The 26,346-nt window shown below is 49.6% G+C and overlaps 1 protein-coding gene, 1 long non-coding RNA gene and 2 pseudogenes across 2 annotated transcripts; 2 read left to right on the top strand and 2 right to left on the bottom strand.

Moving 5' to 3' along the window:
- Nucleotides 1–1,344: 1,344 nt before the first annotated feature.
- On the top strand, nt 1,345–2,958 carry LOC120667502 (annotated as a pseudogene).
- A 217-nt stretch (nt 2,959–3,175) lies between these two features.
- LOC120664080 (glycine-rich protein A3-like) lies at nt 3,176–5,807 on the bottom strand. Its single transcript, XM_039943084.1, has 3 exons — nt 5,559–5,807; nt 4,187–4,509; nt 3,176–3,737 (listed from the first exon to the last, which is right to left on the bottom strand). The coding sequence occupies exons 2-3, from the start codon at nt 4,491–4,493 to the stop codon at nt 3,451–3,453; spliced, it is 594 nt and encodes a 197-aa protein (XP_039799018.1). The 5' UTR covers nt 4,494–4,509; nt 5,559–5,807; the 3' UTR covers nt 3,176–3,450.
- A 2,490-nt stretch (nt 5,808–8,297) lies between these two features.
- LOC120664079 lies at nt 8,298–8,989 on the top strand. The gene is made up of 2 exons (XR_005670709.1): nt 8,298–8,758; nt 8,893–8,989. It is a non-coding gene; the product is annotated as an uncharacterized LOC120664079 (long non-coding RNA).
- Nucleotides 8,990–9,219: 230 nt separating this feature from the next.
- Nucleotides 9,220–12,561, bottom strand: LOC120664078 (annotated as a pseudogene).
- Between the last annotated feature and the right edge of the window lie 13,785 nt (nt 12,562–26,346).

Genomic DNA, 26,346 nt, shown 5'->3' with positions numbered 1-26,346 from the left:
GGATTCAACTTAGAACAAAGCTAAAATAATTTTCAATTTTGAACTGAGGAAGTATGTATTAGAAAAGATGGAAACTTCTAGCTAGCATGGAGTCTCCATGAACACTAATCCGATCCCCTTATTGGATTGGATTTGCTAATAACGTGTATACAATAATACACGTGATGAGGCATCACACCTCAAGGCAACAAGTGATTATATATTATTCGGCTAACGTGTCCGTCGGATCCGAATTCTCTCCCATGAGAAGAAATGGAGTATGTAAATACACGTGAGCACTGAGAAGGTATCGCAACTCAAGGCAAATAAGTAATCATAATATTCGCAATAAATATTCCTGCAGATGGATTTGATAGTATTCGGACTAAGTAGATGTGTCCTTTTGGACCCAATAAGTGATGACATGCGGGCCTGGACAGGTACAGGGATCAGTGTAATTAACATAGAAAAAAAGAATTCGTTATTACATATACACTCAACCTAAACAGACCCTTACAGTCTTATCAACTCATAGCTAGCTGCATTAGAGATATATAATTAAATTTCACGGATATGTAGGTAATAATATATATAGTGCTTGCAGTTGCTGATGGCTGGTGCTGATTTGTTACGAGAGAACAGTACTGCTGACGGCTGGTAACTGGTGGCTGGTGCTGATTTAGTATGAGAGAAAAATACTGCTGTTTGGTTGGCTAACAAGCCAAGCGAACACAACGTTAGGTTGCATCCAAGCTTCATTCACGGTGTTGCTTCTTTTTCCTTAGTGGATTCCCTTGTCGGATTACAACCAAATGATACCGTTATGGTTCCTTCTTATCTAACTGTTCTGGTCAAGTCTTGCTGAGTCGCTGGTTAGACATTTTTTCCCCTTGGCAAGATTTGTTACATAAGGAATCGCCGTTCCTTTGGAAGGAATGGTTCTAGCATGGATTAGATCGAATACGTTTCTTGCCAGATGGCCTGCCATTAAAAATATGCAAAATTGACAAATTTCGATGTCTTGTAGTACTATTGCATCTAAGATTTGAAATTTTATCTTTAAAATGACCAAATTTCGACTAGAGACTTGCGTGTGTATGGAACATGTATTATTCCTACACCTATGCAATAATGCAAAGGTATTCAATTTTTTTTTTAAAAAAAAACTGGTTGGTATATTTTTAAAAACTGCGTGCTCTGCAAATTGTTTAGACTTGAGACTTCAAGTGTGACGCCATGTTAGGAGTATTGCTAGAGCTCCTTGGCATAGCTCAAATTATAAATAAGTAATATGTTTTTTTGCATTAAACGAGCAACAGCTCTGCAGTTTTTGCCATTGACGAAACACATAATTCGTTTGAGACCATGGCGTTGCAGGCGATCCATCAGTCCAGGACCTGTTGTTAGCCATCATGCAAGAGCAAATAATTCACACGAGGGTTCAATGAGCTCTGGATTTCCATACTTTTGGTTAAACTTAAGTAACTTTAACTAAATCTATAGAAAAATATAGCAACAGCTATACTATCCAACATATGCACTATCAATATATACTTCATGGTGGATTTGTGACAGAACCGCCAAATTAAAGCAGCTTAATTAAACGTAACGGCCATTAATGAATAAATCAGGCGTATTAGCTTAATTAAACGTAACTTGACAGCCTGTTTGAACCCACAACCCGATCGAAACAACACCGGTAGTCCCACACGAAGGTGGGCTCGAATGGTACAAATATGACATAGTCAACATAACTCTTTACAGACTGAGTACGACATATAGAGTTTTACAAACCAAGTTCCAATATACACATAAGTTCGAATGGTAAATTTTTGTTGGCCGATCGAACTTTATCTTTTCTGGTATCTAATGGAAAAGAGTTCTTGATCTGGCCCGCCGTCGAACAGGTGACGGTCGCCGGCTACACTACACGGCGGGCCAGCGCGCGAAGCACGTCCCCCGCGTCAGGTACATCGCCTGCGTGTCCATCCTGGTCGGCACGGCCATCACCATGCTCGTGCTCGAGGACTCGTGGTGCTCAAGGTCTTCCCCTTCACCCCGTGGTACATCATCCCCGTCGCCGGCATGCTGGTCGGCTGCATCATGTCCGTCACTGGGGTCACCATGAAGAAGCTCCGGGAGGACGTGGACGTCAAGATTCCGAGGGACCTGTGCCCTGTGGGCTGTGGATACCCTGACCCTGGTCAGTCAGCTCCAAGCCCGCACCCACCCAAGCCCCAACTTTGCCCTTGCTTGTTGCATTTTTTCCCCTTAGTTAATTATTCTTGCAACATTATATATCAAGAAGGAAAATGTTATGAAATAGAAGTCAGATGCTATTACATTTATTATTATGTGTGTGCACACTTGGAGTCCTGACAAATTGCAAACTTTGAGCAATAGTCATCATTATAACATCATACAGTAGATGTTTATCCGCGTATTAATTTCATTATCTAAGAGGTTAACCATTTGATGCTAGTAAAAACTACGATAATTTCTTGGCAACTATAATAGAATCCAAATAAAGATTCACCATCAGCTTCTCTTGTTTCTGCTGCTGTGCAGGTGGAGACCGCCCTGGCTCTGGGCGCGACGCCGAGGGAGGCGACGTTGCATCAGGTGAGGAGGTCGCTGGGGATCGCGCTGGCCCGCGTCATCGACAACCCCAAGACAGTGGGGCTGATCGCGCTGCCCGGCGCCATGACGGGGCTCATCACCGGCGCGGCGCCGCTGGAGGCCATCCAGCTGCAGTCTGCAGATCGTCGTGAAGAACATGGTCATGACTGCCAACACCGTCAGCAGCAGCATCTCCTTCTATATCTGCTGGATCTTCTTCACTAAGGCCTTCCAGCTTAAAGACGAAGTCTTTGCTGACGAGCGACTATCAAGCGCTGCGTAGCAATCGTGGGCGTTTCTACAACATCATTGTGAGAAGGATGAAGCCAGAAGGACGAAAAAGTACCGCAAGATTGCAACGCCGTGATGTCCAAAAATTGCTCCTCACAGAATCTCTGTGTATTACTTTTCACATATATTGCATAATATTCGAAGCAATTGATCAGAGAATAATCTTCAGAATTCTTATTGGACAACACCAACACACGGCACCATAATCTCTGGAAAAGTTTAAATGGCGGCAGGAAAACGCAAAATCGGCATCAATTCACATCAAGAGAAGAATTTCAGTGGACCATATAAACGCAGGGCATCAGCATCACTCCACTAGAGAAATGATGATCTTCAGAGAACAGCTATGCACAAAAAGTACAGCAGCATCGCAGGGAATCCACAAGGTTATTCAGTTACTTATTAGCAAACCATCTTGTCACTCGCACACAGGCTAGAATACCCGAACATATAGAAAGGATGAACGATCACCCTGCTAAATACATCGCAAAGGCATTCCCGACAACAGAATTTCTGGAAGCCTGCATAGGGGCTTAGTATGATCAACCCATTGGGTGCACATCACTTCCACTTCTTGAACTTGCCGCCGAACATGCCGTGCCCATGCTTGCCATGCTTGAATTTTCCGTGGCCGTGCTTGAACTTGCCGTGGTGGCCGTGACCATGCTTGAACTTGCCGTGACCGCCGTAGCCGTGCCCACCGTGGCCATAGCCTCCAAAGACCCCGTGTCCACCGTGTCCGCTATGCCCATGAGAGAGCTTGTGTGCTCCATAAGCAGCTGCAGCGGCGGCGGCGCCTCCAGCTAGAACCGTCCCCATCCCCATGCCAGAATGGCTGCTTCCATGACCTGAAACCACAAGATCCCATGAGCACGAACCACCATTTGGCCGACTTGACACAATAGGACTACCAATTTCTGAATTTACAATGGTAATTGCTTCTCAGATAAGCTGATGCAACTGTTGGAGAGAAGTACTGAACAATTATATGTATGTTGCAGCATAATGTAATTAGGAACAAAGCGCAATCCAACATAATATAGAAGTAGAACAATTTCATCAGACTAACATTAATGCAAGTGTACTGATAAGCTAAATTATATCTTGCAGCGCAGCATAATTAAGAACAACCAACCAATCTAAAACTTAATGTAATACAAAATGAACAAATGCCATTTTTTATTTAGAAGAAATTGAAAAAAAAAATTGATGGGTTTCAGTAGGAATGCTTGATAGCTGTTATGATGCCTCTGTACTTTTAAAAGCTATAAGCATAGAATGTAAGAGCAATCCATACCCTGGTGAGATGAGCCGGGATAACCAGCAGGGGGGTAGCCACCATGTGGCGGGTAACCACCTGGTTGAGGGTACCCACCCGGTTGAGGGTACCCATGCTGTGGCGGGTATGCCCCGGGTGCTGGGGGGTAAGCCCCTGGTGGAGGAGGATATGCCCCAGGGGGAGGCGGGTACGCCCCAGGTGGTGGTGGGTAGCCTTGAGGAGGGTATCCCTGATGCGGGTACCCATGGCCACCGGCAGCACCATGCATTATGTTTGAGAAGAGCCCCTTGTCACCCTCGTCATGCTTGTCCTTGCCGCCTCCCATTGTTACCCCAAGCTACCTGAATAAAGAACATGCAGAGGTAAACTGTGAGCCAACTGAATCTGAATATTGTAGAATAAAACAAGAAGATGCACTGAGCAGATCTTCAACATATTAATGAAAATGTGCTGTGGCGAGCAAGTGGTGCAGAGACAACAGAGGAGTAGCTTCACTTTGGATGCGGCGTCAGGCACTGAGCTAGTGTGATTTACTGAGAACATCGAACAGTATAATTTGAACAAGATGGAAGGTATACTAGTAAAAATATCTGATATCGACAAACTGCATTCAACGAACAGTCAACACAGGGAACAAAGGGGGTAGCTTCATTTTGGATGCGCGATGTCAAAAGTGAAACTAGTGGTCTGTTCCCCACTCGTTACACAACTTCTGATCAACCTTTACATGTTCCACAGGGAAACAATGATACGTAGTTGGTAAAAATATGATGCACTTAAAATATAACCATGCCTTACAGCATGCAACTCTGCATTTGCACAATCAATTCCTAACAAAACAGAGATCGAATACCAGTCCTACAAAAACAATCTAAGTATCTGCATCTCCAATTTTGTACCACGGATTACTTCAGTATGCTGTTATATCAAGAGTGGCCAACTACTTAACCGAATATATCGTGTTTGCTATAAGACGAACTATGATCAAGCAGGAATTCAATTTGAGGCTTTATTTTTGTGCAAACAAACAGAGATCTCCAATTTAATTCTAGGCGTTACTGGTTGCCCAAATTCAGAGAAATAAACTTATCACCCCGAATTCCCGATCCTGATCATCGCTCCCAAGTCACAACCCCCAAAAAAATCCCCACCTCCAATCCAACTCTACCAAACAGAGGACGGTTTGCTGGATCACCACAACCCCGCTCCGTTGATCGACGGATCTCACCATCCACTCCCCAGTTCGCCGAAACCGCGATCATTGACGAGTAGAAAGGGCATGACGAAAGCACAGCCCATGCGCCCCAGAAATCGTGGAACGAAAAAGCAATCTACAGAATCGCGAACAGGTAGAGAGACAAGTTCAAGGCTGGGAGATTCGGCGGCATACCGAACGACGACGAGAACTCCGGCGATCAGCAAACCAAGTACCCGATCTCGGCGATGTTTCTGTGGGCGACGCGTGATGGTTTGGCGGCGCCCCCTTCCCCGGCTATATACCCGAGGACGCAACGCGGCGGAGAGGCTAGGTACTCGCAGGATTTGGCAAGGAAACGCGTGCCGCCTGCGCTGCGCGGGGTCTGCCTGACGCGTGGGCCAGGGGCGCAGTTATTCGCGTGGCAGGTGCGCCCGCCGTGGGTGGAGTGGATGGATAGGGTTTGCCCCCGGGCCACCACGTCGCTGCCATGCGGGCCCGGAGCACACGTCTTCGGTTGCTCCCCGCGAAACGGCGGGCGCGGCGTGCGCGTCGCAAGCGCGTCGCGTGGGAGGGAGGAAGGAAAGCTAACTGGCTTTCATTTACCGACCGAACCGACCAAACAGTCGGGGTCCAGTACCGGTATACTAGTCCAGTTTAGTTGGAAACCGGTCGGTACCGGTCGAATTCAAATTTGAATTCAAAAAACTCAGTTCAACCGGTTCGTACCGGTATACCGGCCGGTTTGACCGGTTTGAATTCAAATCCAAATTTAAAATCGTCTGTGTAACCGGTTTGGAACGGTATACTGGCCGGTTTGACCGGTTTACCAAGTGGCCCTTGATGGGCCGTCTCATTTTTTCTTTTCTTTTTTGGTTTAACTTTAAATGCCCGAAAAGTATGTTAAACGAACGATTTTTTGAGAAAATTTGACACCATTAGATTCGTCGCACCTTGAAGTATTTTTAAATTTTTTTTGAGAATTTGTCATTTTTTTGAATTCAAATTTGAATTTTAAATTTGTGCGGGTTTGGTACCGGCCAAACCGGAACCGGTTTGACTGGTAATCACCGGTTTTTAAACCCTGAAAGCAACGCGACAAAGGAACCATATCCCCACAGTAACCGGTCCCACCGCGCAGTGACTCGGGTCAGCGAGCGGACGCAGATATTTGCGTGCGATCCACGACGAGCCGACGCGTGGATAGGCCGAGCACGAGGCGGTCGACGGCCCAGCTGACCCGTTTGGACGTAGGAGAGCTTAGATGGGCCTAAATGGGGCTCGTTTGTTGCTCGCTCTGCTTTGCCTGCCAAATGAGCCCGCTCTGCTGCAAATGAAGCCTCTGAAACTTCGCCGTACAAATGAAGCAAGAAGATTTTCTGGGCCCAGGTTGCATGCATTTTGATCCTTGCTGGACAGTGCAAGCTGATTTCCGTCTCATGCAACAATGCCAGATAATCATGAATACTTTGATTTTTCTTACCATTTTGCATTTTTAAATCCATTTTATTTTCTTGCTCCATTTAACAGGGACATGAATTGACTGAGTTACCCTTTGATCAGTACGGACAGCGACCCGGGCCTTGTTAAAACTTTACAAGATTCTCCATCATATCGAATCTTTGAACACATGCATGAAGTATTAAATATAGCTAAACAAAATAACTAATTACACAGTTTGACTATAATTTGCGAGATGAATCTTTTGAGCCTAGTTAACTCATGGCAGAATAATAATTACCAAATATAAATAAAAATACTACATTATTTTATACCCAACACTTTTCGCATGCCCCGGCTGTTCAGCGTGCCACCGATTCGATCCGGTCACCGGGCCATTGCGACACAAAAAAAAAGTGCACCGGCCATCCGCCGGGCGCCGACCGTTGCCCACGGCCGATCCCTGCGCAGGTGCAGGCTGCGTGCCAGAGGCTGCTAGCCGACGATCGCCGCATGCAGGTGCAGGCTTCTAGCATCTCGGCGTAACACCTCAATGTTCAGAGGAACTCTGGTCCAGAGGTTCAAGAACAAGAAGGCGGGAGGCGCGTCATCGACGCCATCGTAGTTGTTGGGGGAATGGTCCAACTCATGAGTTGTAAATGGACCTTGTGTGACTGCTCAAGGGACTAATTGTAACTCTTGTATTCACCAGGGGCACTGGGAGCAATTACCATCTCCCCTGCCTATATATATGGATGATCCAAGGGTCAAAGAAGAGCTCTCTCTTGAGCATTTCGTACTTCCTCTTGGCTGTTTAGGTGGAGCTTCTCCCCAACAGTCGTTTTCAACGACACGAAGCGCCATACTACCAAGGATGCCGGCACCTGATGTAAGTACCTTTCGTGTCATATTTTTAGAGAGGTGAGAGGTGGGCTGTCCTAGAAAAGAGGATAGGTATTTTCGAGAAAATTGCTATTATGACACGAGCGGAGGCTCAGCGCTTGAAGTTACAAATGGAGTCCTGGTAATATAGCTGGTTCCATAGTTAACTATCCTTAGCTTTTGATTTGTGTGTTCTAGAGGGAGTTTAGAGAGAGTTTCTTGCTGTTAGTGCTTTCTTGCTTCTAGCTACTGTGATTCTTTTGTTTGTAAACTACTACTAGTAACCGTGGTAAACATCCAGCTTTCTGGACCGTGGGCCTTTTATCTAAAAAATATAATCTTTAGCTTTTTCACTTAATCCTCTCTTCTGGATCGTGATTATTAGTTCTGATCTAGAATTACATGAAAATGATCAAGAACTAATTTGCACGTGACTCTCTATTAATTACGATCCCAACCAGAGATTTACTTGAGAATAATTGAAAAGAATTTGTTATATATATAACCTGCTGTATCTGATCGCATTAATAATCCCGATCCAATATTTTTTGCACACTACCCCTGTTTGGGTTCGGCTTTTTTCATATTAGCCTCATGGGTCCGGGCAGATTTTTTTTAAAAAGAGAAACTTTATTAATTTCAAGATACATCGACGATACATCGTGACAACTCTTCGCCTTCTCTCCGTTCGCCGGCCGTCCTTCGCCTCCCGGTGTGCTCGTCGACCGGCCGTTCAGACCTGATCTCGCGCGGTGAAGGGAGGATTTTATTTTCTGGGGTATGTTAGCTCGCCTGTAGGCTGTGTGTGTTGATGGCCTGGCTTTTCTTATCTCCCCCACCGCAGTCGCCGCTTGCCATCACGCCGGTGGAGACCAAATCAACAGCACAAATGGTTCGGAGTGAGAGGGAGAAGACGGCGAGCTCGCACAAACTGAGAATGTTGCAAGGATTGCCCCTGCCCTGGGAAGGCGATACCCTATTCCACTGGACCTTGGCCACGGCGCTAAGGGCAGAGGCTGATGTGCCGGCTATCCGTTCGATGGAATGCGGCGTCAATTCGACACCACCTTCAGGTTCTTCCCCTCAAGTGCGAGCGGGTCTAACAGGATCAAGACCTTCGTGTGTTGCTTGCATATTTTCGTATGACTGAGCTTGTTGACTGCTCTTCGTCTTCTTGTACTCTGCTTAATCTGCTCGCGTCATGCAGGAAGCCTGAATTCAGCTGGGCTGCTCAGTGTGAAGTACTTCAGCTCTCCTTCCCCCAGTTTAGTAATCAATTGTTCGTGGCCTCAAATATTACAAGGTACCCTACCATTCACCACCTACTGTCATAGTGCATTTATTTTGATCCTCAATGAATGACACAAGCGGATTCATCATGCGATACTGCCGATAGTATAAAAATAATCGTTTATTTCAGCGCAAAAGCGCACTGCTCTTCAATTTAAAAATTTCTATTTTCTAAGGTATTTGACAAGCTATAGATGTCAAAATTTACAGAGTACACGTGTCCCATTTGAATAGACTCAGCTGGTTAGCAACGCTAGTTAATCCCAATGAGTGCATTGCAAGAACCTTATCAGCACTGAACATAGCATTCTGGCATCAGGACAAAATCTATATTAAAAAAATTAAAGTTTTGTTTGCTACTTTGCTGGCTCAATGATAGATTCTCCATGGCAAGAGACCTGATCATCACAATAACATGTTATGCCAAATCACAACACTAACAAAGCTGAAAGTTTAGGCATTCGGGCGAACATTCATGCACACCTAGCTCATTCTAGTGAAAAATGCCATGTCGCTATTCTGCTTTGAAAGATGTGCTGGATTTACACATGCAAACAGTGATGCTTTCTTTTTCTTGGCTGGAAAGAGGAACATCCGGAGCGGTACTCTTGATTTAGAGGGTGCATTCCTCCAGGTGCTGCTAGATTTGGGCCCAGATAAGCTAGTGCTGTTGAGTATCTTTGCCAAAACCTTTTCAATTTCTGTTTGGAGCCCTTTCACATGATCCAAACCAGCCTGCAGTTCATCAGCAACTTTGTTGTTCTCCTGCTTCATGTTCAAAATCTCCCCCCTGGAATTTTGCAACCTGATATGAAGTGAATCTAGCTCCATCCTCGATGTCTGCATCCATCTCCATGGCTCCTTCAATTTCCCCTTGTATGTCGCATAGGGAATCAAATTTACACTGGAGTTCCCCTTTGAACATTGCATTCTGTTCCAACCACACTTGCAGTTCAATCTTGAGTTCTCTTAGCATCTTCTCTGTTGCTTCCATTTCCGATTTTGCAGGGTGCTCATTTGTATGATCCTTGTTTGCCTTTAACCTATCCTCATTTGTTAGCTTGCTGATCTCAGGTTGTAGCAGATTATACTTGGTTTGAAATCCTTGTATCTGTTGCAGTGACATGCTGAACTTCATCAAGAACGCTAGGTTGCCTTCCAGAAGCGCATCAATGTCTCTTCTGAACTTTTCTTCAAGTGGTGATGCTTTCTCCATCTCGACAACATTTGTTGATGTGAGGTCCTCCAGAATAATGGCTTCTGGATTGGTAACGGCATCGTTTGATGCATCAGATTCCTTATCGGAATCCATACTTAGGTTATTTTTCAGGCTAGGACTATTTTTTATTCTTCTGGGGATAGAGGAAACACTTTGTGCCCTTTGATGAACTGGCAAAAAACTTGGAGTCCTTCGGTGGCCCCTAACAGCTCCATTCTTCTCACTTAGTGACATGGTTGAATTCATGCGATGACCACTGTGTGATGTATCTTTGTAAGTTAAAGAGTTCAAGAACCTACGAAGTGACTGAATCTCAGCATCTTTCATTCCATTGGCACACTCTAGTTCACTTATCATGGCTCTCATCTCATTTAAGCATTCCTGGTTCTTTGTCTCCACTTCTGTAAGCCTTCGCTTTATATTTTTATAGTTTCGGAGGATGGAAGTATATTCGGCTAGTAATACCTTTTCCTTATCTTGGAGATCATTCATAAGCAACTGTTGCAGATTAATCATGCCATCCTCTTGATCCCCAACATCAGCAACTTCTCCAATAGTAGGAGTAGGACTTTTGGTGATATATGAATCTTCTGCTTTGTTCATCTCCATCTTCTGTTCTGAACTACCCTCTGAAATGCTTTCACATGGGGTTGAGAAAATCATATTGTCCTCTTGCTTCAGATTTTCTCTTGGACTATTGGAGGAAACGTGATGCAGGACTTCTAATGAATCACTCTCATGGGAGTGCACAATATATGGTTGCTCACTGCTTTCAGTGTTACCGACGAATTCATGAACATGTTCCGATCCTCTATTATTTTTATCATCAGACAAAGTATGACCTGCAGTTTCTGTTGTTCGCTCGTCTATTGATGCAGCTGCACTGAACTTGCCTTCAAACTCACAAAACCGCAAATCCTCTGTTTTATCTACACGACATTGCTTTTCTGTTTTAGTCTCATGGTGACCACTAGATGGCTGGCTGTCATCGATGAAGATAGGTGGCTCTGGTGTATCGGAATGATCAAGAAATCCATCCCTGCTGTGCAGCTTCCCTGCAGCTTCATACATCTCAGGATCATCTGATGGGTTTGTTTTGCCATGCTCACCTGATGGTTCAGTGTCAGTGGATGATGTTGCTTCAACAGTCAGCATGCATGAAATACCACAGAAACTATTTATTGTTTCAGTGAAATTTGTATGGACTATTCTTTCTTCATCATGGTAGGTTCTCTCAAGGTTATGCACTCTAATAAACTCCTCTTCAGCCTTCTTGAGCTTGTCATTTAATTCAACCGAGTCACTTTGTTCTGTCTTCTCTTCCTCCAATTCCTGTAGTGACTTCTCCAGCTCATTGTTTTCTAGACACAGCCTATTTATCTGTGCAGTCTGTGTTGAAATCATGAGCTCCAAATCCACAACTTTGTTGACTAGCTCATCAATTTTCTCTGCAATCTCTGCCACAGAAAGATCAGAGTTCATCTTAAAGTATCCCTTGATCTTTTCTGCTAGTTCCTGTAGTTCAATTTTCTCCTGTGTCATGGAGAACAATTCATCTTTCCTAGCACTGGCATCACTATTAACATTCTCATCTGAGGAATTTACTGAATATGATAGGGATTTATCATGTCCTCTCATGATACCCTTCAGCTTCTCCCTGGAAACCTTAACTCTTTCGAACTCAACCATTGCTTGGCTGAAAAATGACTTCTGTTGCTCCTTCATTTTGATAATTGTGTCTTCACAAGATTTAAGAGCAGTTGCTGTCATCAAAGCCCGGGCTTCGTCATCCTGTATCGCTGCACTTTCATTGAACTGGTCTTGCAAGTAGCAAACTTCTCCCTGCATATCAGTAATTCGCTTTTCAAGATCCCAGTACTTCGCAATTCCACTCTCATAAGAGCTTTTTATGAACTCTTTCTCAGTCTGCAGGACTAATATCTCTTTCTGCAGCCTGCCAATCTCGGCTTGTGCATTATCCTTGTTGACTGGAGATGCAGATTTCTTGCATCTATCCTTCAGTCCTGATCTATCACCATGCTTCTTCTTCATTAGTCCCTCCACTGTTGATTTGTGGATTTTGCGAGGATCAACTGTGGTAAAGGCCTTCGGGAGATTGTCATCATCCTCTTCTAACAATGAATACTGAATCTGGTCAGGGAAGGCAGTTGCAATGGTATGGTTTGCTTTGTGTAACTCCCCTGACATATGATCATAGCGTTCAGCAAGGGCCCTGTATGCCCGGTATGCTTCTTCCACTGAACTGATCACCTCTGGTCGTCGCTTGTAATACATTTCCGCCCTCTTAGCGAAAGAATCAGCTTCCTCCCCAAGGAGGAAAAGAATGCACTTAACCCTGTCTTCCATATCTGCACAAAGCCTGGAATCTCTTAATGATCGAAAAAACAAAGCACAATTGAAACCTGTGGAGATGCTGAATGTTTTTTTTTGGGTGGGTGGGTGGGGGGGGGAGCTAAAAATCACTATCTAAATTGGTAGTATTGCAGAAATACATCTTGAAGGATGTTTCGGTGTACTCCCTGTAAAAAAAATGTGTAGACTTCAAAGCAGTTGTAAAGGATATGGAGTTGATATGGAATAGAGGTTTCAGTTCATTCTTTTTATGGACTTAGCTGCCTTGAAGTTTGTGGTCATTCTATTCGTGCAGAATGATGTACATAGCATATATCGCTACTAGGCTTCCACTAACCAAACTAGCATGAAATGCATAGAATCTTTCGCATCGTCAAACGTTTTTCTTTGGCAAGTGAGTTGAATAGTTGATACATACATGAATTGCATAATCACCTGGACTAGGATATGTGTATTTCTAGAAACCAGATGTTCTTGGTAGAATCCTGGTGCAGATAACATACATTGTATTTTCATATATTTGGCATCTTTTGTAGGAAAAATTAGGCAAGTTTTGACCCAAAAAAAAAGGAGAAACGGTTGAAAATTGAGATAAGTCACTTTATCCCTGGTCACACCCGAGCACCACAATGAAGGTAAATTTGCTCATGAATCAGTAAGCATTGTGTTGCTAAAAAAAAGAGACAAAGCAATTGGACCCAGGTGCTAATGCGTTGTGCTTGTATGTAAATGGATTGGATGGTGTGCTCAAGGAAGCCAAACCTTTGAGGTTGTTGTCGAGCCATTTGGACTGCTTGGTGCGGACATGGCTTGCCCACCACCACGAATAGGCATTGCTCGCCGCACGCTGCAGCATCCTGTTCCTGCCACTTTCAGCTCAAGAGTTCTTCCGCCGGGTAACCCACGCTCGTCTTCTATGTGAGTTCACCTTCTCTACGTGAACTGATTGCTTTGAAATGTACTCAGAACTAGTCGATCTGAACGCCTTTCTGATATCGGTGGTCCTTGATCGTTTCCAGGACAAGAAAGTGACGAGAGATATCAGAACTCAGGAAGAAATGAAAGCAGGGCCCGAGGGTGGGGGTGGGGGGGGGGGGGGATTGTCATGAATGGTCAATGTTCGGTACCTGCTGTTGACGATGAGCTATCTCTAAGGGCCCGCAATAGTATTTAATATGCTGACGTGGAAGTGAGAGAGAAAAGAAAAGACTATTTTATACTATTAGATCCACATGTTTTTGGACTACATAAAATAGATTAATTATTTGCTCATCACTAGTGACTACTCTCTCTTTTTTTTGTTGCCATATTAAATCTAACTAGCTAAATAGCTAACTATTGCGGACGCCTTATACCAGACAAAGGTGAACTGGTAGGTGGTAGTGGAGACGAAGTGGCAGGACTCGTGAGAAGTCCCTGGATCGTGGGATCCTTGGCTGTGTGAGGTCCTGGTCACGGCTGTGGTGTTGCTCGGCACGTTGGCATGTCCTCGTTGGCTCGAGATTTCTTCTGAGATATGTTCCTCTTATCTTACGAGCGAAACCTACGACACTGCTTGACCAGTTTGTAAGCTCTCCTCTGAATTTTGAGCACCCGGGCTCGAGAGCAATAGAGCAAAAACACCATCCCAATACTGGACGTAGGACACATTCGGCCTGAACCATTCTAAATCCTCGAGTCTTTGCATGCTAGACCATATCCGATCAAGCGCACAACAAACGAGCAATCGAGTAGTTTTGTAATCGCCCATTTTCGACAGCGACAGTTTTGGCACCGTCCGTGGGGAGCGCTTTGTGCGTTCATTGCTTCGGCGATCGGATGGTTTCGATCACCCCATTCACCGCCCCGGCGGCGAGCCACGACGAGACAATCCGTTTCGGCTCCCTGGAGCTCCCCGCGATCCCCCGCGACGGATCGTGGGCGCCTCCACCGTTCTCGCCTTCACAGACCTTCCGCTTCGGAAGTCTGGAGTTCATCACCGACCAGCTCGGTGCACTGCGCCTCCACGAGGAGGAAGCCGCCCCGGCGGCCACAGAGGAGCCCGCTCCTCCTCCCAAGCCTCGCAATCTGAGGCGTCGGCGATCAGTTCACTGGCGCATCAAGAAGCGTAGGCCATCACAGCCAACCCGTGCGGTGCTCCGCCGCATCGCACTCATGATGGCCTCCAACCCCGCTGTCGAGGACGTCAACCTGGTCCTCTTCTCTCTGGCCAATGTCTCCCGACAGCTCGCGGGCAGACCTCCGCTCCCGACACCCCGCTCGTTTTCAGAGCGACTTCCATTCGGCCTACGCAATGCCGTGAGCGTCTGCGCTCGAGAGGTGTGCAGGGCCACCCAAAGGTTCTAGCCCACGTCCCAGTTCATGGGCATGACGGAGAGCTACCCCGACTCCGTCCACGACCTCCTGTGCTTCGAGGATCTCTTGAGTGATTCTTCCAGCACGGGAGACAACCACCTGGAAGGAACCTCCACGCCGCCACGCATGTGCGCTATGGCCGACGACAACTCACCGCCGGAGGTGGTGCTGTCCGAACAGACGCACACCCCGGCGGACCACCGCGAGTGCGTGCTCGCCGACGCGCAGGCCCACGGCGAAGACCTTCGACGCCGCCAACAGACGCCTCCGCCAACAGACGCCTCCGCCCGTGGACCAGCCCCCGCGGGCTCCCTCCGGGTCAAAAGGGATAAACCCCGCGGGTTCCGCGCGTCAGTGTGCACGCATGGTCAACCACGACATCGTCAATGACGCCCGCATGCAACTCCCGCAAGAGTTTCGTGCAGGCCAGAATATCGCAGTAGCTGCGATTCTTCTGCAGATGCTGCCAGAGCCGGAAGATCCAGCCCAGAGGAACCTTCACCGCCAGGTGAGAAACCTGGTGGACCTCACCACCATCCAGCAGGCGGAGAGCTCCTCGCAGCACCGACGATAGGCCGCTGCCTCATGTCCCACTGGCGGCGCGAGCCACCGTGGGCGGGAACCACCCGAGGTGCAGCACCCCCCACCAGCACAGCAGGCCAACGTGGGCGGCGCGCCTACCCCGGCGGCGGCATCTGCTCCTCTCCTGCCGAAGCCACCGGTTCACGACCGTGTCAGCCCCAACTACGACGCGCGTAGCGTGATCCGAGGACATCAACAGGTGAGGCACCGCGCTGACGTCGACCGCGCGGCCGCTGGAGCAGAGGACGCGCGGACATACGCGCCCAACCCGGAGCGCTCACCGCTCCAGCGAGGGGGACGCCCCTGTGACCCTGACGAGGATCATGACCTGAGTCCGAGCCCGGATCCCACCGGGCCAAACACCTTCTCCAGGGCGATCCGGGGGGGGGGGGGGCGCCTTTCCCCCAACGCTTTCGTCCGCCGGCAAACGTAGTGAAATACACCGGGGATACGAACCCCGGCGTGTGGCTGGAGGACTATCAGCTTGCATGCTAGGCTGGAGGAGCGAGCGACGACCGCTTCATCATCCAGTATCTCCTGATATGCTTGGGAGAGAATGTCCGCGCCTGGCTGGAGTTCTTGCCCGCTGACTCCATCGGCAGCTGGGCAGACCTCCAGAAGGTGTTCATCGGCAACTTCCAAGGCACGTACATACGCCCTGGCAATTCTTGGGACCTCAAGAACTGCAAGTAGGAGCCCGGCGAGTCCTTGCGCGACTACATCCGGTGCTTCTCCAAGCAGTGCAACTCACTGCCGGGCGTCGTCGACGCCGACATCATCGGTGCGTTCCTCAGCGGAACGCACTGCAAGACCCTGGTCCACAAACTGGGGTGCCAGAAGCCGCGCACTACGCACGAGCTCCTGGACATCGCCACCAATCACGCCACCGGCGAGGAGGCGGTCGGGGCCGTCTTCGAGCGCGACCAACACGCGGCGAAGGCGAAGCGGCATGAACACGACAGGTCTTCCTCGAGCCGCGAGGATAGAAGGAACAAGAAGAATCGTCGACCTCCCACCGCCGGCGAGGTCGCGGCGACCGAGCGCCAAGATAAGCGCCCCCAAGAAATGACCACTTCAACCAGCTCCTGGAAAAGCCATGCATCAATCACGGCTATCCGGTTAACCACAAGTTCAAGGATTGTGATATGATGAAGCGCCTCCTCCGCAGGACTGCCAAGACCGACGGCGACGGCCGCGACAAGCGGCCCGATGCTGACCAGGACAAAGGGAAGCCGGTGGAAGGAGAGTTCCTGGATGTGGATCGGTGCTTGGTGATCATCGGCGGTATGGAGGACGAGTGTTCTAGGTGGCTGCAGAAGGTTCGGCTCTGTGAGGTATGTGCTGCTGCAAGTTTCATTCCTAGAAAGTTGAAGTGGGCATTCACGCCCATCATTTTTGATCAGGATGACCATCCGGTCAGCATTCCTCGACCTGGAAGCTACCCTCTCGTCGTCGACCCCGTCGTCAGCAACATGCGCCTGTCCAAGGTACTGATGGACGGGGGTAGCAGCCTCAACATCCTCTACATCGACACCTTGGAAGCCATGGGAATCCCACGAGCCTGCTTGCGGGAATCTCTCTTCCCCTTCTACGGCATCCTGCCGGGCATGAAGGCGTACCCGGTCGGTAACATCGACTTGCCGGTCACGTTTGGCAGCAAAGCCAACTTCCGCACTGAGACCCTCACGTTTGAGGTGGTGGACTGGAAGGGGGTATACCACGCCATTCTCGGGTGGCCCGTCTACGCCAAGTTCATGGTGGTGCCCAACTACACCTACCTCAAGCTCAAGCTGCCGGGCCCAAACGGGGTCATCACCGTGAGCGGCTCTTTCGAGCAGGCCTTCGTCAGCAGCCGCGAGCACTTCGACCTCGCCACAACGGCGGCGAACTCGGCTGAGCTCGGCCGGCTTCGTGCCACCACTCCCGAGTGACGTCCTGACCCTGGCAAGCCTAGCCAGGCACCGGCCTTCGTCTCAACCGACGAGACCAGGACGGTCGTGGTCGACGACGCCGATCCAACCAAGATGGTGCGGATCGGCTCCTAGCTGTCGGCCAAATAGGAACACGCGCTCGGCGACTTCCTCCGCGCCAACAAGGACACTTTTGTCTGGAAGCCGTCCGACATGCCAGGCATCCCAAGGGAGGTTGCCGAGCACGAGCTCCGTATTTTGCCGGGATCCAAGCCCGTCCAGCAACGACTGCGCCATAGGAGAGGAGATAGCTAAGCTATTAGCTACTGGCTTCATAAAAGAGGTCTACCACTCCGACTGGCTATCTAACCCAGTCCTTGTAAAAAAGAAAACTGATCAATGGAGGATGTGTGTTGATTACACCAGCGTGAACAAGGCTTGCCCCAAAGACCCTTTTCCTTTGCCTAGGATAGATCAGATAATCGACTCCACCTCTGGGTGCAAGATCTTATCTTTTCTTGACGCTTACTTGGGCTATCACCAGATAGCGATGAAGGAATCCGACCAGCTCGCGACATCCTTCATCACACCGTTTGGCTCGTACTGTTACATATCGATGCCGTTCGGTCTCAAGAATGCAGGGGCAACATACTAGCGATGCATGCAAGCCTGCTTTTCTGACCAGATCAACCCGCCGATCGACCCCGACTGGGCGGATCGGCCTCGGGCGACAGTCGCAGTCTACGTTGACGACATCGTCGTTAAGACGCCACGCGCGGACGACTTGGTCGCCACCCTAAGCGCCACATTAGCAAACCTCAGGAGATTCAACATCAAACTGAACCTCGAGAAATGCACGTTCGTTATGCCTAAGGGAAAACTACTCGGGTACATGGTGTTCGAGCATGGCATCGAAGCCAACCGTGACAAAATCGCAGCCATCACCAACATGGGACCCATCCGTGGCGTTAAGGGTGTCCAGAGGTTAACTGGGTGCCTGGCGGCGCTCAGCCGGTTCATTGCCCGGCTGGGGGAGCGAGGCCTGCCGCTGTACAAACTCCTCAAGAAATCCGACACCTTTGTCTGGACGGAGGAGGCACAGGCAGCCCTCGACCGCCTCAAGACACTCTTATCCTCTCCGCCGTTGACGACATCGTCGTTAAGACGCCACGCGCGAACCCCTTCTGCTTTACCTAGCAGCTACTAACCATGTGGTCAGCGCCGCCCTGGTGGTTGAAAAGGAAGCGCAAGGGCACGCCCTCAAGGTCCAACGTCCTGTGTACTTCATCAGCGAGGTACTGACCGACACCAAGTCGCGGTACCCGCAAACACAAAAGCTCCTATACACCGTCATCATGGCGGCCAAGAAGTTGCAACACTACTTCACCGGGCACGAGGTGTCGATCGTCACCTTGTTCCCACTCGGAGAAGTCGTTCGCAATCGCGACGCCGTGGGGCGGATCTCCAAATGGGCAATCGAGCTAATGGGCTACGACGTCGAGTTCAAGCCACGCACGGCGATAAAGTCTCAGGCCCTGGTCGACTTCATCGACGAGTGGACGGAAGTCCAAGCCCCGACCCCAGAAATCTCTCACGAGTACTGGACCCTCTACTTCGACGGGTCGGTCATGGGACCCGGCGTGGGGGCCGGGGTCGTTCTGGTCTCCCCAGAAGGTGGCAAGTTCCAGTATGCAGTCCGCCTCCATTTTTCTGCATCCAAAAACGTTGCAGAGTACGAGGCACTCATCAGCGGCCTCCGCATAGCCATTGACATCTGGGCAACCCGCCTGTACGTCTATGGCGACTCCAAGCTGGTAATCGACCAGGTCATGAAGAACTCCAACTGCGAGAGCCCTCTCATGGACGCATACTGCCAAGAAGTCTGCAAGCTAGAAGGGAGATTCCGGGGTCTGGAACTCCACCACATCCCACGGAAACAAAAACCCGACGCGGACGCTCTTGCAAAAATGGCCGCCGAACGCAAGCCGACACCCAGCGGCGTTTTCGTCAACGATTTGAACGCGCCGTCGGCACGAGAGAAGCAGCCGACCGCAGACAGGACAAAAATAGAGGAAGCAGAGCATGCAGAAAAAATAGAGCACGCTCCCTCCGACCCAGCCCCCGACTAGGTACCCGGGGGCCCAACCTATCTCGCTATGGGACAATCCGACCCAAGCCTGGATGACATCCCAAATTGGAGAGCCAACCTATTGGCTTATCTCCTGCACGAAGTCCTCCCCGAGGAACGCAACGCACCCCATCGAGTAGCCCGACGAGCCAAAATCTTCGCTGTAATCGACGACGAGCTCTACAAACGCAGCCCCTCAGAAACTGACATTCTCATGAAGTGCATCCCCACTGCCCAGGGCAAGGAGCTCCTTCTCAAGATACATGCCGGGATTTGCGGACACCACGCTGCACCACGCTCCTTGGTCGGAAAAGCTTTCCAACAAGGATTTTACTGGCCAACAGCACTGCGCAACGCGTAAGAAATCGTCCGTGCATGTAAAGGCTGCCAGTTTTACGCCAAACAAACCCACCTGCTGGCCCAAGCCCTTCATACCATTCCCATAACATGGCCATTCGCCGTGTGGGGTCTACTTGTCACAATCGAAAAGTTCACAAAATGGATAGAGGCAAAACCGATAACCACAATAGACTCCAAGGAGGCCGTCAAGTTCTTCCTGGACATCGTCTACAGATTCAGTGTGCCCAACTCCATCATCACCGACAACGGGACCAACTCCACAGGTCACTACTTCCAAGAGTTCGCGGAATGATACGGGATCCGGATCGACTGGGCATCGGTCGGACACCCGCGCACAAACGGGCAAGTAGAAAGAGCTAACGGCTTAATCCTCCAAGGACTCAAACCGCGCATTTTTTACATGCTCAAAAAGTTCGCGGGTCGTTGGGTGGAAGAGCTGCCGGCAGTGCTCTGGAGCTTGCGAACCACACCTAATCGGTCCACGGGACTAACACCTTTCTTCCGAACGTACGGCTCCGAGGCCGTTCTGCCTTCCGATCTGGACTACGGTGCGCCGAGAGTCAAAGCCTTTGACCCAGAAATGGCAGCCGGAGCCCAAAGGGACGCCATGGAAGTCCTGGAAGAAGCAAGGCTAGCTACGTTACACCGATCGGCTCGCTACCAACAAACTTTACGCAGGTACCACGAGAGGCGCATACGGGAGAGGACGTTGCAGGTCGGAGATCAGGTTCTACGACGGGTCATGTCGACAAAGGACAAGCACAAGCTCTCACCGCCATGGGAAGGACCCTACAGCATCGCAGAGGTGATACGACCAGGCACATATAAGCTAAGAGACTCCGACGGTAATATTATGACTAACTCTTGGAATATAGAACAGTTACGGCGTTTCTTCCCGTAAGAAGCACTAGTGGCTCACTCCAAGTGCCCCGACCCGACCACTTCCGGCTCGAAGCACTCGGGGGCCCGACACCTGTCGATTTTTTCTCCCCGCACAGCACAGTGCACTCAGCCGACGCCCCGACCCGGCCACCCCCAGCCCAGAATCACTCGGGGGCCGCACACCTTCATTTCTCACGTGCTCACAACACACACGAGTTTCCTGGTCTCTAGCACTCTGACCCATACACATTTGGCTCGGAGCGCTTGGGGGCCAGACCATGGTCTTCGACCATCCTACTTTCTGTTTCTCCTCGCCTCTACAGCCCCGTGCCCTGAGTACTCTCAGGCCAAGGTGCTCGGGGGCCTCACTGGGATGGACTGTGCATCACGCACGCACCAGTTTTCTTGTATCACACAACACACAGAAACTCCCGTAACCGAATCGAAAAGCAAACGCTAGAACATTTTCGAAAAAACAAACCCGAGCGAGACGGAAAATGGAGAACAAAAAAACGAAAAGCAAACACAAATTTAAACATAGTTAGGGGTGCCACACACACGGTAAACGCCCCAGATGTTCACCCAAGCTGCACGAACGGCTTGGGGCACAACACTTACATACATTTTTTTCATAATTAAACAAAATAAAAAGACTGGCCGCCGGCCGGCCCCGCGCTCCGCCACCGTCCCGCCGGGCTCCTATGGGCCGTCCAGCTCCGGGTCCGCACCGCGTCGCAGGAGGTCGTCGACGTCCATCTCCGCCGCGACGACCCGCCCGTACCCGGCAAAGTCCAGCATGGCCCGCCGACGAACCACCGCGCTGGAGGTCTCCGGGAAGCCGGGGTCGATTCCCCCCGAGGTGGACCCCAGTGCACAGACGGACGGAGGCCAATGCAGCGGCGGCGCCACGACGGATCCCCAGCCTCACCGACAAGCGGATGATCTCGGGGGAGGGCGTGGAGCTGATCCACCCGCATGGGCGCCTGCGGCTCCATGAAGCGCCCCAACCCAAGGATCGAGGCTAAACCATGTATTAATAACCGAAGCAAGTCTCCGGTACAATACATGTTACATCAAGTGGAGTCCAGAGTTATACAGAGCTTTATTCAACCCGTACACGAGGAGTAAAATGACAACACAAAACTACTGCAAATAACCATAGGATAACGAGTAGCATAACAACATGCAAGACTAGCTCTTCGTCCATCACGGCTCCACTCGATCAGCTTGGGTGCGGACACGATCTACTCGTAATCTTCAGGCACAAAGTCAGGATCCTCTGAAAAAAATAATCAACAAGGGTTGAGTACGAAAGTACTCAGCAAGTCCCACCTCACCCTTACGGGGAGGGAGTTACAGATTAATATGCAAAGGTCCATTAATCAACTAGAATAAATAACAAATGAGTATTAAAGGTAACCCAAACAGTCATCCATCTCAGGGGCTAGGTGGCTCAACTAGTTGAGATGTCCACACCGTAACCAGTCCAAACCGAGGACACGGACCATTCGAATGGATTGTACACTCTGCAGAAGTTGTACGCTTTACCCACACGCACTTCACCATCCAGAGACGGCTCCGTCATAGCCGACACCCAGCCGTGGCTCAACCCCGACTAGTTGCCCACAAATCCCCGGGTCTGGACCAATCCAGGTCTCACCCCAAAACATATCCACCTCGGACGACTACCAGGTTAGCCAGTGGGATTAGACTAAGGCTTACCCATACAAGCTCATGTGGTCGTACAGAAGATAGGTTAGGTGAGATGGCACCACAACACTCAGTCCTTAAGGCTCATCAGGGCAGCCAACAACCATAACCAACCAAACCCGAGATGTCACCACGACAGAGCTCGGTCGCAAGTCTACCACCACGGTAGCACATGCACCAACACATTCCACACTGCCCTGGTCTCATTCCCATTCCAGTTTCATCAATTAACAAGGTCTGATAATATGCTAGTCTGACAGTAAATCAATATGCAACATGGCTTCAATCAATGGTTTCTCTCATACCCTCAGTGTATCATCTCATTCAATCCCTAAGTCTAGCAATTTTATATTTACCTTACTTAGGATCAATCATGGTCAACGTAAGGGATTGATGAGACTTGCCTTCACTTACGTACGCGGCGGCGGCGGCGGCGGCTTCCTAGTCTCCCGGCTCCTCCGGGTTCTCCTCTGGAATCGGTTCTACTTCATCGTACGCAAACAAGCAAAGCACATACATCAATACATTATTCAAATATAGTTGTATTAGATAGAGTTTGATTTTAGAAGAATTTAGGAAAAAGAATCAATGGAATCGGAGCTTGGATGGGTGAGATATTGGATGCTAAAGTGAACTGATAATTAAACTGCATAATTAAATTAGTATATTTCACATGATGGCATGGTCACGTGGGCTACTCCAACAGCACACAGGCGGTTTAATTGGTCATGCGTATATACTTGGGCCTTTGGATTTTATTAGTGTTGTGGGACCAGGAGATAATAGGAAGGGAGAGGGGCACATGTAGCAGAGAAGCACGCAGGTGCTCGTGCTCATCTCTCTCTCTCATCCGCCATGGCTGGGGTGCTCGAGCTCCAGCCGGCGGCAGCTCCGGCCACCGTTCTTGAATCCGAGGCACGGGGAGAGAGAGGTGGGCGAGGGGGTTCTACTTTGGTGACTCCGGACATGGACAATGAAGGTCGGCTCCGGCCGCGTGGCAGCCATGGCCGCGGCTTATGAGCTTGCTGGTGGCGGGTAGAGGAAGGGGCGCTGGTTGGGGAAGGCCGAGGGTGCTGTGGAGATGCTCGGCAGCTGCTTACCTTGGTGCGGGGCTGCCTACAGGAGGAGATCGACGAGCGGCTGCTGCGGCTCGGGAGGGAGAGCAGAGAGAGCTTGATTCAGGGAGGAAGGGAGGCGGTGAGTGGTGGAGCTGGGGCTGCTCGGCTAGTTGAAGGTGGCGACGGAGGATAGCTCGGCCTCGCCTTTTATAGGCCGAACAAGCGGCAACAGCTCGCAGCTTCAACCACCGCCATTAATGGCGGCGACTGTGGCCAGGCGTCGGCTTGTGGGCGTCGCCGAGCGGAGCGGTGGCACTGAGGCGATGGCACGGCGCATGCGGCGAGGCGGCGGGGCTGCAGCGGTGAAGAGACGGGGCGGGCAGGCGCCCCAGTGGCCGGCGGCCGGCGCGGCTTTGGCACGGCGAGCAGCTCGGCTGGGTGATGGGACGGCACGAGCACGCGCGGACTTGCGGTGATGATGGCGTAGAGGAGATGGGATGGCACGAGCAGAGGGCAGCGTCGCTTTGCAGCAGCTCGCCGGGGTCTCCGGCTTTTGGCCAGGTTGTCCGCTCGTACGAGAGCTCGGCGTGCCATGGCCATGTGCTGCTGCTGGGTGCTAGCTAATGGCAGCATGCATGCGATTAAGTGTTGCTGCATGCGCCAGTGAGAGCGAGCACAGCGAAAGCTTCGGTCTGCAAAGTTTGCATGCACACGTGGGTGCTAGCTTGATGCTAAGGCTGCATGCAGGTGATTAAAAGCTGCTACGCGAGTGCAACTTGTGTATGTGAGAGTGCATAGGTGAGAAACAAAACAAGAGAGATTAGTGAGGGAGGAAGCTAATTAGCTGGAGCGTATATGATGAGAGAGAATAGCTAAATGGAGGTTTAGGCAAAAGATAGAATCTAGGTGACAAGGAAATTTGAGCTCAACGATGAAAGAAATTTTGAAATGATTTCAAAATTTATTTTTAGCGAGTAATTTCCTTGGTTGAATTTTCGGGATGTTACAAACCTATCCCACTTAGGTTGAATCTCGTCCCCGAGATTCAGCTAATTACTAAAGAGACTAGGGAACTCGGCTCGTAATGCGTCTTCTCTCTCCCAAGTTGCTTCTGCCTCAGAATGCCTGCTCCACTGAACTCGACAAATTCTGACTTCTGAGTTGCGGGTTCTTCTAGTCACAGTGTCAAAATTTTTTACTAGCACCTCCTGATATCTGAGATCATCCTGTAGGTCGATTGTCTCTGGGGCCACTTGTTCTTCCGGTACTCGCAGACACTTCCTGAGCTGGGACACATGGAACACATCGTGCACATCTGACATCTCTGCTGGCAACTTAAGCTTGTAGGCTACTGCTCCCACTTTCTTGATAACTGGAAAAGGTCCAATGTAACATGGGGCCAACTTCCCACGCACTTGGAATCTGCGTGTGCCGCGAATTGGGGAAACGTTAAGGTACACATAGTCTCCAACTTCAAAGCTGAGGGCACGCCTTCTTTTATCAGCGTAACTTTTCTGACGTGATTGAGCTGCCTTTAGATTCTCTCTAATTTTTGCTATCTTGTCTTCTGCCTTTTTAATAAAATCTGGGCCTTCAATAATGCGGTCACCAACTTCGGACCACATAAGGGGTGTGCGACACTTCCTCCCGTAGAGGGCTTCAAACGGCGACATCTTCAAATTTGACTGGTAGCTGTTGTTATAAGAGAACTCCGCATATGGCAAACTGTTTTCCCAATCTTTGCCTTAAGTAAGAACACAGGTTCTTAGCATGTCTTCAAGGATCTGATTAACTCTTTCAGTCTGGCCATCAGTCTGAGGATGATAGGCTGAACTGAAGTCCAACTTTGTACCAAGTGCTTCATGTAACCTACTCTAGAATCTCGAAGTGAACTGAGTGCCTCTATCTGACACAATCCTCTTAGGTACTCCATGCAACCTCACAATACGCTCAATATATAACTTGGCTAATTTATCACCTCCATAAGTGGTACACACTGGGATGAAGTGTGCCACTTTAGTGAGTCGATCAACAATCACCCAAACTGAGTCATGACCGCTCTGGGTTTTTGGTAGACTGGTGATAAAAACCATACTAACTTCATCCCATTTTCATACTGGAATCGGCAACGGCTGAAGTAATCCACTGGGCTTCTGGTGCTCTGCCTTAACCCTTTTGCACACATCACAATGAGCGACGAACCGGGCGATATCTCCCTTCATACCATTCCACCAATACTTCTCCTTAAGGTCCAGGTACATTTTCGTGGTGCCGGGGTGAATGGAATAAGCTGAGTTATGGGCTTCATCCAAGATGGTCCTGCGGAAATGACCTTGCTTAGGCACACATAATCTCTTCTTGAACCACAAGACTCCATCCTTATCTATTATGAAATCTGGGGCTTTGCCTTCACTGTTGCGACCTTTAATCCATACCAATCTTCTATCCTCCATCTGAGCTTCCTTGATCTGGTCATCCAGGACGGGATGGACACTAAGGTTGTAGTTGCAAGAGCGGCGTACAACCCTTAGGTTCAACTTCCTCATTTCTTCACTCAGCTCTGGGGCTTGTGTAACTAAGTGATGGCAATACGCTTTACGACTGAGCGCATCAGCCACCACATTAGCCTTTCCAGGGTGGTAATGAATTTCCAAATCATAGTCTTTGATCAACTCCAACCATCTTCTCTGTCTAAGGTTGAGGTCTGACTGGGTGAAAATATACTTCAGGCTCTTGTGATCCGTGTAGATTTCACACTTGTTCCCGATCAGATAATGTCTCCAAATCTTGAGGG

This window comes from Panicum virgatum, chromosome 3N (assembly GCF_016808335.1).
Source record: "Panicum virgatum strain AP13 chromosome 3N, P.virgatum_v5, whole genome shotgun sequence".
NCBI lineage: Eukaryota > Viridiplantae > Streptophyta > Magnoliopsida > Poales > Poaceae > Panicum > Panicum virgatum.
Note: the sequence above shows the minus strand (reverse complement) of the source record. Positions and strands in the feature narration are given on the sequence as shown.